The sequence below is a fragment of the Stegastes partitus genome, unplaced genomic scaffold (assembly GCF_000690725.1).
Source record: "Stegastes partitus isolate 25-593 unplaced genomic scaffold, Stegastes_partitus-1.0.2 Scaffold54, whole genome shotgun sequence".
Lineage (NCBI taxonomy): Eukaryota > Metazoa > Chordata > Actinopteri > Pomacentridae > Stegastes > Stegastes partitus.
In genome coordinates, this window is record NW_007577785.1 from 648,272 (window position 1) to 663,049 (window position 14,778).

Genomic DNA, 14,778 nt, shown 5'->3' on the forward strand with positions numbered 1-14,778 from the left:
CTATTGATATAGCTAGTATGCAGTTTCAAATGTGATTGAATGCTGTTGTTGTGCATGTATACATCTCATTCATCAGAGAATAGTGTGCTAGAAAAGTTGGTACAACTTCAATATCTACATCGCATAGCCAAGCTGTACATTCGACCACTGTGTGACTGCCGAGTCCCGCCACTGATTTAGTGGAGGATAGAAGGACATTGGTCGGATTAAGGTTCTGTGTGTTTTCCCATTCCTTCATTTTGTCTAACAATTTCTTGTGGAACAATCACACACACCACGGGTGACTAAAAGACTAAAAGTACACATGGGTCTCTTTTTTGAAACACACAAATTAAAATACACATTGGTCTGGTAATTCCATTCTTTGTAATTTTAGTGACCACAATCAACACTATCGTCCAGAATTTCACCATGCAAGCTGGGAACAAAGGAACAGAGAGAATGCACTGTTAACAAGGGACACATATTCTCATATAAAAACCCCTGGCTTTCCCAGGGTGCAAATGTTCAGCATCCCAAATATAATTATTTTTTACACTCAAATGCACATACTTTTAAGCTTATTACCTAATCCAATCTGATACAACAATACTGCTATAAATCTTTCCTTGGTGGAATTTACAGTTTTTATTGCAGTGTCAGAAAGGTGTTTGCACGGCTCTATTTGTTCTTACTTTCCTTTATTTACAAGGGTCACTATGCAGTCCATACTATGACATATTAAAAAGCCTCTGAATTAGGGAAAAGGAGATGGTATTCATCTCATTTATTCGTATGGCCGTATTAGATGAGTAGATGGTATATCTTCAGTACACATTTTAATCATGCCTAAAGGGGGGAGTCTGGCACATGGGGAAATTGGAGCTGTCATTTGGGGGTTCATACAATTTTAGGGGAGCGCAAAAGGTGGTCTATAAGTCGTTATATGCTGACCTGTTGTAAGGTAAAGAAGTTTCAGAAGGTGTAGAAATAAATACTTGCTTTTAAAGAGAGAAAATGGCATGAGAAAAATCATACCGCAAGCAAGCATTTCTGCCCAGCACACAGTGATTGATTTAGTCTGCAGCTCTGAGACTGGCCAGCATTACAGATTGTGACTGAATACACAATTAAAATCTGCTTGTTACAGAACAAACTACAACTGATAAAACTGAATATATGATTCAGTTGTGAAATATAAGTATCACAAGCAACAAAATATGTTATGAGTCCAGTTGTGTACTTGAGGAAAAATCAAAGGCCCTCACTTGAGTACATGTCTGAGAGGGTAAACTGTTTCATATACATGAAAACCCAACTATAAAAGATATTAATGAGGACTCAGATTACAGCTGAGAGTGCCACATCTAAGATGTCTGCTCTCTTTCAATTCTTTAATGAGACATTACTTTGACCACTACAGTCGCAATGTAGCATGAGGCCTTAAAATTAAGTATTTCATCCTCTTTCATGTGTAAAGAAAACCTATAACTGTCAATCAGCTCCACAGTACTTTACATCAGCCCCAGAGGGCCCAAAAGTAGTAGGCTATGGCTGTACCAAAGCCTGACATCAAACTGTGACTGGAAACACACACACATAGCGTATATATAATGGCCCACTTCCTTATCCGCCTGCTCCTATGTGTGCTTGGTTGTGCTTTTCATTTGCAACAGTTGCACTCCTCCTCTGGCTGATATGTGCCTAGTTCTTCATCATTACACAGAGTGGAGAGACAGCTAAAATTTCTGAGCAAAACCAACGCTCCTCGACGTCCAAATTTGTCTCCACAGCTGTGGCAATTCATCACAGACAGCAAGCTTGACTCTCACCACAACACACACATGCACACACATACAAAAAAATACAGAAAGCACACAGAAAACAAGCAAAAAAGGAGCAGATCAATCTATTGCAACCTGCAGTGTGTGCCTTCATGTGTAGTACTCCGTTTGACTCCAACCCACAAGAACATGAAACGTTTTGTGTGCCTCAGGAGGCGAGGAAAAACGAAACCCACTCAGATCTCCCGCCTCAGGAATATATGGGAGCAAAAACAGTCCAATTTTACACATCAATCAGAAGCAACTCAGACAGGCCGAGACAGAAAACTGCTTTATACAATGTAGACAAGGGGTGCTTTCAGACATCCCAACACTGAGAATCATAACACATATTTATATACTCACACCCACATGCTCACAAACTTAGAGAGAGAGATATCACAGACATGTCACATGGATCGTAATGGAGGAGGAACACATGGCAGCGGAATATTAGTCAAGCTAGCAGCTGTGAAATGGGTTTGAAACAGTCATTCTGCTTGTGAAAGTTGGTGTTGAGGAGGATGTGGCGAGAGAACAAAGACGGGAGAGTGAAGAGTGGTATCCCAGCTCCTGCAGTACAGCTACTGATTGGTGCTTTGATGTGCACAATTTGCCTGCTGTTTTCTTTTCTGTTGCATCTGGGATCAGAGCTCTTGTGACAGGTGTGCAATGTGCATAGAGACTTTTGGTTTAACTTTCACAAAAAAAAAAATGAAGCCTCTCTCGAAAGCCACTCTGGGCCTCACTGATGTCTATTTACAGAACAGTAAGTGTCTAAAATGTGTTCACACTTTCATAAATGCAAATCTATAGTAAGCTTAAATGTGCCAAGCGTAACTGTCCTCTTAATTGGGAGACAAGAAAAAAAAAAGTGTGGAAATATGCGGTTGAATGTACAAATGTAGATGTACAAGTGTACAGGTCAGATCAACAAGAAGATAAAAGAAAAAAAAAAAAGAGTTTACTCTATCATCAAACAAAAAGAACAAACTCTGGGAGCAGAGTAAAGACTAAGCTGAACCTCTACCTCTGGGAAAAAGCTATAGTTATCTTCCTGTCTAAAGTGAAACTTCAATCACCATCTATTTAATCAGAGCCTGTTCAGACTAGCATTTTCCATTGTCTGGACAAGCAGCCTGTCTGTGTGTCGATGTCTACCCTCTATTCAGACCCGAACTAATGTCTCCCGCCACTTCACTCAACAGGATGTGGCACTTATCATCAGGATGATGACCCAGTTGTAGCAGTGTGTAGCAGAGGTGGGCCAGAGCAAGGCAAGAAATAGGGTCAATTGGGCTGGGATGGAAAAGCTAAGGAGGGAAAATTGCATGCCTGAGTACAATGAATGCAGGCCCCACCACTGTGTTCCCTTGGACACTTAGAAGACAAATGGTGCAATAAGGCTAGTCAACCCCCCTTCTCTTCGGTTGGACTTTACTTTGAGCAGCAAGTAACCAAACTATTCACTGGATGACAAATAAGGATGCAGAAATGACAGCCATACATAACCAATTATTAAAGAGTGCAGCAGGTCAAAAAAAAAAAAAAGTTCTTATGTGGTACCTGCGGCAGTTTCAGCAAAGAAAACACAAAAAAGCAATACAGAACAATACAAAGTCAAGTCCATATATTCTTAGAGAAGCCCCATAAAATTATCATTAACCTGTTAGGCTAGTTTCCCATCTGTTGTTTTTTTCAGGGTGCTGACATAGCTTGAGAGTTGAATCTTAGGGAATGAAACCATGGTAGGTATAATCTCTGTCAGCTAAGGGCGTCACATTAAAATTTTACTATTTATAGTCTGGTACAAAAAAAAACAAGACAAATAACGATGGGCGAATGACACTAAATGGGAGGGAGAACAAGAACAGCAGTCCAAATCAGTAAAAAAAAAAAAAAAAAAAAATCCCCTAAAATAAAGAAACAGAAGTCGACATGATAGATGAATAAGGCCAGAAGTGCCATCCATACAATGCTATATATTACATTAGCAGCAAAACAAAATAACAAAAATGATGGCTACATATACTTTATACGCAAAGCATTTGGCTTTCGTTTTATGTCTGGATTCAAAATGGTGAATAAAAAAGCTGGCTTCAGTTGAAACTAACACATTTTTATTAACAGTAGAAGTATGCGGAGTAGAACAGTATAAAATGTAACCGACAATGTGAGCTCCAGTATAGCACTAAAGGGTAGCATGGAGCCTATTACCTTGCCGATGGTATTAGCATAAGAAATATCTCATGAGAACATAAAGATTCTCATACTAGCGCCCGCTTCTCAAACAGATTCCTCTTTTCCTCTCTTTCTTATGCCCCTCCTATGCTTTTAGCATCTTTGCATGCAGGGTTGCATCTCTAGCTGTTCTTCTATTTGACGTCTTAATAGTTCATCGCTTGTAGCCATGTAGGGAATGTTAAATAAAGCTCTGATGTGTAATTTGTCGCTCCACAAACATTCCTGCTCCCGGCCTACCCTGGGAGTTAATGCAACAGATTTGTCATACACAATCCAGGCACAGCTAGAGGAGGAGGGGAAGGGGGAAAAAAAAAAAAAAAAAAACACCTATTCAATCTGAATTTCAATCTCCATAGGGCTCTATGCAAATGCATGCAAGCTGATGCTCTCGCTCTCTCAAACTGCCAGAACACACCAATGACGAAATCAGGCTGCATGTTGTAGGTAGAAGCCTGGTCTGTGGCAGGTAAACGTGATGGAGGAAAATGAGAGTGAAACCTCACATCTCAGGAATACATAGGTTGGCAAAGCTAAAAACCAGACGAAATGCAGATACCTGTAGCAGGTAAAGAAGCTAAAATCCATTTTGATCATTTCCTTCATACAAAAAAAAAAAAAAAAACTCCCCCTTCCTTCCCTGTCTCTCATTGCTGTGCCCTTCAGCATAATGTGGATACACAGCCTCTCTGGGGCTTTTTAGAGAATTGATGGATAATCAGATGATTACACAGAAAATCTCTATTGAGGACAATCCTCCCTGACAAACAAAGAGAAAGCTCTTTAGTTAATAAATAGGCTGAGAGACAGACAGAGTGAGAGAGTGTGTGTGAGAGTGAGTGAGTAAATCCTGTCCTGGGTTGGCAGCACAATGCCAAATCTCTATCACATATTCATTTCATCCGAGCAGTCTGTGTGTATGTATGCATATGTGTGCACGTGCGCGTGTGTACATTGCCAGAAACATCACTTCTTAGAGATGTCACCGAGTTTGCCTTTAGCTTTATCTTAAATTGAGCATATCTAAATAAATTTCAAGCTCTAGGCATATTTGTTTAAGCCTTTCTGACAAAATTTGGCTGAAGTTTATTCTTATGATTTTCTTCTGAACTACTTTTCTGAAATGGAAAAGTTTGCACTGAAACATTAGTCAACACACAAGCACAAGGGAAGGAAATCCAAGCTGTCAATCTGAGTGATTTACAAACTAAACATGCGAGAGTTATTAAAATTCACATAAGGACACAAAGTGCTTACTGCCAATAAAGAATATTGAAGTCCCTTTTATTGGTTTACAACACAGAAACCAAGTGGATGTACCGCTATTATTCTCTCTGACAGTAATAAACAGAAACACAATCATGGCGCCAAAGTGAAAATAAACTGATTTCAATCAAGTATGAATATGAAAAGTTGTAGTAGTAGAGTCAGCAGTTGTTATTCAGACCACTTTGTGGTGAATTCAGGCGATATCTTTTTCACTGTCAGCTAGCTGTTTGTTCTGACAAAAATGTGGTGCTCGGCCCTGGCTCTGTAAAGTGGCTCAGACTAATCCACATAGCACTATTCCAATTCCCTGTGCATGTTTGCGATTGTGCATGTTTGTGCACAAGACAGAAAGAAATGGGGCAGTTGGACTAATTAGTTAAATATCAGTCTTTCTCCAGATCCATCTTAAACTATAAATATTGACTTAAATTAATACAATATTTAAAAGCGGCTGCTACATCTTTGAGTTCATGTGGACAGGTTATTATCATATGGACAAAACTGCTCAGTTGCATGGCATCTGTGTGTGAACAGCAAGTATAAGATCTTTATTATGATTGTATGGATTCAAACTTTGCCACTATAGGTCATTATACTCGTGTTTTAAAGCCAGTCTTACTAAAAGTTCAATTGTTTTCCAAGTCGCCTTTTTTTTTTTTAGAGGTCCTATATTATACTCTCTTTTAACAAGTTAATTTAAGTCTCATATGTCCATTAAAATGTGCATTTTAAGTTTCAGCTTTAAGTACTGCACAGATCGTTGATTCTACCATGCCTGTAATAACCCCAGTTCAGGCCCGTTCCATATAGCCGGTTTCAGTGTAATAGCTTTAAATCCAACTTAATTGTGGCTGAGGGGCTGCATGCACACCTTTCATCGTCTGCTCTGTTCAGTGAGTGGCAGAGGGGAGCCCAGAGAAGGGAGACAGCTGTGCTTCACCTGGTGTAATATCACAACAGGCTGCAAACTGGAACGGCTCGCACAGTGACAAACTTTCTGATCCATGGAGAAAGGAAAGAAACAAGGGGATGGCCTTTGTATATTATGGCCCCTTTCAAAGTGCTCAGCCAGCTTTTTTCTGCAGCAATCATTTTACCATCTACCTTTACTAGCCTTCCAGTGTCTTCTGCAGATGAACATCCCCACAACATGAGCCTGCCCCTAACATGCTTCACATTAGGGTTTGGTAGATTTCTATTCAAGCGAGGTGTGTGGCTCATAACAACCACGTAGTTGAGTAAAAAATGGCCAAAAAGGCACAATTTTCAGTCACATCAGGCCACACTGTATCTGTGTCTGCATCTGTGTCTTTATCTCTCTCACACACACAAACAAATAAAACTGCATTAGATTCACAATTTAATTAAAAAGCACAACATCTAAAATATAAAGAATGCAAAAAGCTGATAGTAAGAACAATTAAAACCCTGGGACACTTGGATATTTTGTTGTGTTTCAAATATCCTGAAATAATAGTTCAGAGCATTTTCCTTACATACGGTGTCAGGAAATTATAGCAAACAGCACCTCAGGCATACACCTAGAGACCATCCCCAACTGATTGATGGATATTATCAAGCCTTCCTAACATAAGCCTATTCCATACAACACTGGCCCAGTGGTAGTTTGTCTTTTGGCTTTAACCTTGTTGTTGGTACTTGCAGATAACCAAAATATGACACAAGGTGAGATACAGTACAAAGTGCTGGACTAGCACACAGAAAATAACCTAGCCCCGAGAATACTGCTCATTGATTTCAACTGGACATGACCTTGTGTTTGGATGAGCTCAGCACTGTAAAATTTTAGGCAATCTGTGGAAAGTGGTGACAACTGAAGGATGTCCAGACCAGAGTAAAGGGAAAAGGAAATGGTTTGTGTTATGTTTTAGCCAAGGCAGGTCTTGGTTTGGCTAGATAGTACGCCCACAGCAGTACTTTGGCCTGCATGGAGCACACTGGTTCTGCTCTTGCACTCTAACGTCTACAGGAGTGCTACAGTGGCTGGCATAGTCATGTTAGCTATAGATGCTGGTGCAGGGCTAGGACTGCCAAGCTCATCTGCTCTGCCAACCTTGGCTTTGGCATTGGAAACGAGTCTGGAGGCTACACTGTTGAACAAGTTTCTGGCATCAGCGGTGCTCCAAAGCAAAAAAAGGGGAAAAGAAAAAAAAAAATAGAAACAACTGGCATTTGGAATCAGATTCTCTGGCATATGGTCGATATTGCCTTCTTCAGAGCTATGTCTAAACCTGCTTGGTAAATAGTTATCATTCCAGCTACACTATCCGAGAGGACCACAGCACACAGCTGTGTTTAAGAAAGAATACACTGGGTATGTCGAAGTATTTAAAAACTCTCTGGGATTGTGTTACTTCAGGTAATTCCTGTTTGAGTAATAGATTCATAACTGAAAAGTCATGGCAACAACCTATTTTATGATTTCTTGCGACAATCACAAAATAAACAGTTAAAATGTGTTGATTTGAATAACAAAGTGATATTACAAATGTGCGTCTATGTTTGGACTTCTGCCGGGAGGACTTTTTATGGTGTTCAACAAAAAATAATCCACGTTCAACTTTTTGCTGGACAGGCTTCTTTGTGTACACCTGCCTCACCAGACTGGTGTCATTCAGATAAATCATGGAGCTTTTGTGACACACTTTGTTGTTGGTTCAAATGTGGCTAAAAATGTCTGCCAAATCGTACAGCAAATTTATGGGTTTCACATCAAGCCCCATGTGAACAAACCAAGCTGAAAAAACCCCTTTCTCACATACAATATCATTGAAAAAGGAAATGACGATAATCAAGAGCCATATAATTATTATATTTAAGCCCATTCATGTGTGCAGGCAGTAAACAGGAAGTCAGACCAATTGGATGGCAAGCATCTTGGTTGCACATGCATGATTAATCAACGCATGATTAAATAACATAAAATTTACCACATTCCATGTCCTGATGAAACTGCTGTAAACGCTGACCACTCTACTGGACAAAACAATCCGCTACAAGGAAATAGAGATGCCTTCAAAATGCACTTCAGCTTGCCTACAAGATGAGGGCACTGTCCGGTAGGCATTAAGCATCACAGAAGACTTTCCCATGGTGACACTTTACCTGCTAAACTTCCACAATGCTCTGCACTTGCTAACAGGGGAATGGCTGTAGTCATCAGGTGGTTACAGTGTTAAACAGCAAGAGGCTCTACCTGGTTGTGCAACCAGGTACGACAGCTAATCTACAACACATTTTCTGACATGCATGTCCTTCATCCTCTGTCTAATCAGCTAAGATATTTTTAAACTGCTAGATTATTAACAGCAGTTAATTCAATAATCGGTAACATCTCTACTAGCTACTTTTCTAAAATGTGATTAATTACATAGCAAAAAACATTTTCTAATTGTGTCCGCATTTTGTGACTATCTAGTTGCTAAGCGTAACTGTTTTCACAAGCTTACAAATTGTTTTTTTTGTTTGTTTTTTTTTAAGCCAAATTACTGCATTTGGGTGCAGTTTTATGACAGCCGAGTAGCCAAATCTTTTGCTTGCGGACTAGTTAATGTTACCTTGTGTTTGTCAAGTTACAATATTGCAATATAATAAATTACTATTGATTCAATCACCACCTTTTACAGAATGTGGCATAACGCTCAAGGCACTCAGATGTCTGAATGGTCACTGAATGACTTATGGTAGCATTTATGTCGTTCAACCAGCAGTTCCAGGTTAAAAGGTTAGACACTGCTCAAGTGTCTTGTACCAATACACTGAATCCTGTCAAATGTTGTTTTGGTCTGACCCTGTGCTCTGACCTCCCTAAAAGGGTCAAGAAAGAGGGGAATTTCTATAATTAAATATTTGATCAATAATTAATCATAAGGCTGAAATCTGCATAATGCAACATGTCAAAAACCTTACCTTGGTGAACTCACCAATCAAGGGAAAGAGATATTAAGTTAGAGGTAAAGACTAGATTTTTGACAAGAAAGATATGGACAGAGAGAATATTTAAAAAAGAAAAAAAAAACTTTTTGAATGTGCTTTAATATTACACAATGGATAATTTTGTATTTAGAACATTTCCAACAACACCTAACTGCTGCCATCATTCAAATACAAATACACAAATACATTCTCTGAAGATACAGGTTTTAATTTTTCAAGAGACAAATACTGAATTGTGAGAAAATGGCTGTCTCTTCTAATCCATTAATTTGGGACTTGTTTGTTTGTTTGATAAATGAGTCATTGTCTTTGAATGATCTTTTACACCAATTGACCCAAGATTGATTTAGCGTACAGCTCTCTGTAAAGAGCTTATCTTTGCAAGAGTTGACAGGCAAAGCAAATTGAACAGTCTCTACCTGCATTGACTTCCAGCAACCTCCTCTTCTTCTGCTGTCTCTCCTTCTTTTCCCGTTCAGCCTTCTCTTTTGCTGCCCGTGCTCTCCTCTGTTTCTCCTCCGTCTCCCTCTGCCTGAAGTTCTCCTTCAGTGCTTGCTGTAGGGGAGCGAGGGAAAAAGTAAGAAAAAGACAGAGAGAAAAAACATGACGGATTGCTAAGTGGGGTTAATTACAGTAGTGTAGAGCCTATCAAAGGCAGAGGCAGCTGTCAAACCTTACAGACATCTTTATCAGGCACCATTAAAGTCAGACGAAGCTTCTAAGGTGCACTGCGACTCCGGTCCGTGTGATTTGTTCATAAACATTTTTTTTTCTCTTCTAATGTTTGTTGCTGTTTTTGTTTTAACCTATTTATAACATATTCTGGGAATGGTTAAAGCTCAGTTTCAATATTTTGCTTGTTTTCTTTAGTTTTTCTCTTTTTGGCAGAGCCCATAAACATTATTGGCATTACCTTAGCGAACAGTTGGAAAATATTTCAATGTGATTAAAGTGATACTAACACATAAAGTATGAAAATGTAGAGGGTATCTGGCCACTTTTCCCTGTGTGTGTGTGTGTGTGTGTGTGTGTGTGTGCGTGTGTGCGTCTGTGTGTACACAGAGCATGTTAGGGTCAGTGAGACAGCTTCGGCATCACCTGGTGGCTAATGTGTGAACTTTGTTAAGTCAGGTGAGAGCAGGTGAGTTGGATAGAATTGCTTAGCGATTACAATACAATTCAACTGGCTGTACAGCAGATGCTGTGCACTGCTGTGTGGGCAGAGGCTTGCCAAAGAAACACATATTTGACTACACAACACCAACATCAAGTAATAGGTTTGCATTTAAATTGAGAAGGATCAGAATATCTTGATGGTTTTACAGGTATAACTTTCATTTTTGGGGCGGATTATTGAATGATTGCAGTTACTGTCTTGCCTTGGACATATTATAAATCAAATGTCTTTATGCTTATTATAGATTTTTCATTCTACTATATAACTGTAACTCTAATAGGAATGCCTAAAACTTGAGAACATATTATGGCATTACCATACAATAAATATCTTAATCTAGTACTTATCTTTTAGCACAAATTGTAGTTGGAGTCAGAAAACGTCACATAAAAAATAAAGCTCAAGATAAAAATTATTATGACATCACTACATCCTGAATAAATACATGCACCTACATCAGAACAAACAACTGGGCAATAAAAACAAGCTTTAAATATGCAAGGACAATGAGAAAACCTTTATGTCAACAGACTTCTGTCCACTTATCAACCACAAGAACACAGTTTCGGTATTTAGTTTCTGGGCTATTCAGTACGTCTTGTTCGTGTCCTTGCGCTTGATGTAGTACATTCTGATATCCCAAGAAGTACTGGAGTAGAATCCCTAATATTAAATATCACTGCTCCTATTCGCATTTGTACTGTTTTTTTTTGTGTTGTTGTACAGAATTCAGTGAGACAGCAACCTAACACTGGCAGTCACTAAATATTGACATTCAAACAAACTGATGAAGCCAACTTCCAAACTTGTCATGTCATTACCTGCAACCTGTCTGTCTATGAAGAATAATTCCATAGGCATAGTATCTACTATACATCACCCACCTTCCGCACAGGCTCTAGAACCCCTGTTGATAAACTCCAACAATGGTGTCAATAGCTCAATAATGCCACAGCCAAGAGGCAGACTGCATATGATTTAATAGAGTGCTTGCATGATTGCCATCCTGATCAATAGCCAGTCACTTAAAGCAAAGGCGTCTGGGCTTTCATCAAACACCCAACTCCTCCCCTTCAACTACTCTCCTCTCGTGTTATTCACACAGCTCAGCTTGACTGGCAGGTCAGTGGAAGAACAGTAATGCCAAATCAACATGAAAGAGTGCCCACAAAGACACACACTAGAACTGTGTAGTATATGGAGAATTACAATGGCACACTGACGAGGGGCAGTCACTTATTGAGGCACACTGACAGCCTCTTATTATGTCTGCATACAAGTGACCATTGTTGGAAATTATATAGTCAACTTGAATTCAAAACAGTTCAGTGTGGACCATTCAGCATCAACAAGCCACTTGAAATAAAGAGAAATTGCAACTTCAATAAACACTGTAAATTAGTAATAGTAGGGGTGTAGCAGTATACAAAGCTTACATGATAATACGGCTCCACCACTATTAGCCTATGCTTGAATCCTTTTTTTTTTTCTCCTGTGGCCAAGTATGGCTGCATATGTGTAGACAAAAACTAGAAATGGTTACTGTCCCCACATTGCAACCTTGATATTTTAAAAATTGGTGTATCTGTGTGTGTGTGTGTGTGTGTGTGTGTGTGTGTGTGTGTTTCTTATTTATAAACAGACCAGAGGGAGATTGTGACAAACAATAAGAAATAATGACAAAGTGAATGTATGTTTTTGGAAATGTTCACACATTATACAATCTAAAACTGAGATCTCAGATTTCCAGAAGTATACAGGCCCTTTGCTGTGGCCCTAAAAACTGTGATCAGGTGTATTCTGTATGCTTCATTCTTTATTCTTTTTTCTAGAACTTGACCAAAATCCACCTTCGGCAAGGTCATTTCATTGACCATGTTGAAGAATTGCTCATGTCTGCACATATGAGGTTTCACAATTCACTTTGTCAGAACAGAAACCAAGCCATGAAGTCACAGGAATTTATATGTAGAACTAAAAATTGTGGCAAGTTCAGATGAGAGCAACAATATAAAACAATTTCTAAAGGTTTGAGTGTTTCCAGGAGCGATGTGCTTCAATAATTGTAAAACTTGAGAAGTGTGGAACCACTAGCATTCTTACTAAAGTTGGCCCTCCAGCAAAACTGAGCAACTGGGTAACAAAAGAGCTTGGTCAAGAACCCAACAGCAACTAACAGAGCTTTGAAAGTCTCTTGAAAAGATAGGAGAATCTCCTGCAAGGATGATCATCTCAGCCAAACCCAAAAACTAGGCCGTTATGGTAGAGCAGCTACATGGAAGATACTTGGGGTCTGCCAAATGGCATTTCAAGTGCTGAAACCATCAAGAAAAATATCCTCTGGGCTAATGAGACAAATTTGAAAATCTATGGGCAAAACTCCAAACACTTTGCCTGATAAACACCAGTCACTGCATATCACCTGGTAATTACATTGAAGTATGGTGGTGGCAGCATCATTCTATTGGATTGCTTCTCAGCAACAAAAATAGAGTGACTGGTCAATATTGATGGATGAAGAAGCCAAATACAGATAAATCTTTCAAGACTGTTCGCTCTATAAAGCTCATGACATGACCAATTCACAATGACCTAAAGCATTCAGTCAAGAGAAAGCTTGAGTGGCTTCAGGAAAAGTCTGTCTGTCTTTGACTAGAAGAGCCAAAGCCTAGACTTAAGACCCATCCAAGATCTGTGGAGACCCCTGAAGATGGAAGTTCACATATGCTTTCCATCCAATCTGACAGAGCTTGAGAGAATCTGGCAGGAAGAATAGGATAAACTGCCCTAAGCCAGGTGTGCAAAGCTCGTAGATCCTACCCAAAAAGACAGCTGTAATTGCTGCCAAACGGGGCTTCTACAAAGCACCGAACTGGTCAGGATACTTTTGTAAATGATAAATGTGAAAATCGGAGTGTTATAAATTTAACATTTTTAAAAACACATTTTCACATCTTCATTATAAGTTCTTGAGTGCACACTAGAAGTGTACAACACAATGAAGAGTGCAAACGTGAAGGGGTCTGAAAACTTTCTGAATCCACATTTAACTCGCTCACATAAAAAGACAATAGTAGCTAACAACACTGATGAGCACCACTCAGCAGGCTTATAGGAATTCAGGAGACGAGAGCATTGAAGAAAAGGAGAGGGGGAGGAGGAATACAAAATGACTGAGACTAAAGCTATTCAGAGCTCTCTTTTTAAACTATTTTTAAATGAAACCAACTACTCCACAAAATTAACTTTAATTTGATGGAATGACTGTCGGTTGCTCATGGCAACCACTGATTCGCAAATGACTCGATTCTTAATGGGCATCCAATCTGGTAATTAGGGGCACAGGAAATGAGGAAAAAAGAAAAGAAAAGAACAAGATTACCAACACAGAATACATTTTCAGGAAGGAACAATTAAGTGATCTCAGGTCACAAGTAGACAGCTATGATGGATGCCTAATTTCAACTTCTTCAAAACTCTGACGCTCAATCCTCTCCTCACTATCAAGCAGCTTGCTTATTAAAAAGTAAAATTCAATTACTAAAACAGAAAGTAAACATGTTTGTACTATATTAATCAAACAGAGCCGTTGGCACCCTAAATTCATATAACTTCAAAATGTAGTCAGTGGTAAAATCATCATCATTGACAATAGCTTTATAGATCATATTTTCAGTTGCTTTTAACATATATGTTAACAAGTTTTTAAAACATATAAAAAGTTTGTCTATTGTCAACTAAGGGGCAAACCAACCAGATACTCCACAGACACATAATGTAAATGACATTCAGAAGTCACTATTGATTTCTGCAGCACATTTCACAACAACCTATACAAAAGTTTAGTGTATTTAAACAACAAACTAAAGTTATCAACCTGCTTGTCATGCTTGAGTAAAAGCCTTGGGTTCACAATACTCATATATTACAAGTGATGGATTGTCTGGGAAACGCAATGTTTAGACAAAATTTGGTGCCAATCTATCAACCGCGAGTAGAAACATATATTTTACTTAATACATATACACTTGGGGAAAATTTGGTCATCAGGATTCATCCTCCTCGGACTTATTTTTGTTGCCAACTTCATTAAAATCTATTAAACAGTTGTGGAGATATTTCAACTTAAACCTCATAGAGACGCTACCAGGGAGAGTCAGCTTCATCCTCTTGGGACCATGGATGTGTGTGTAGAATTTCATTGCCATCCATCAAACAGTGGACAAAAATTAGCAGCAGATTGTTTCAGTAATATGACTATGCACATCCACTGAGGAAGTGTGCAGAGGCAAATTGATGTCTTTTTTAAAAGTGGACCCTTCAAAACTGGAC

The 14,778-nt window shown here is 39.0% G+C and overlaps 1 protein-coding gene across 1 annotated transcript in view; it reads right to left on the reverse strand.

The window, feature by feature from the left end:
- LOC103352841 (protein diaphanous homolog 3) overlaps positions 1-14,778 on the reverse strand; it is a 162,140-nt gene that overhangs the window by 55,380 nt on the left and 91,982 nt on the right. Inside the window, exon 25 of the mRNA XM_008275520.1 lies at positions 9,689-9,824. Within this exon, the coding sequence (XP_008273742.1) occupies positions 9,689-9,824 (136 nt within the window). The remainder of the gene's footprint in view (positions 1-9,688; positions 9,825-14,778) is intronic.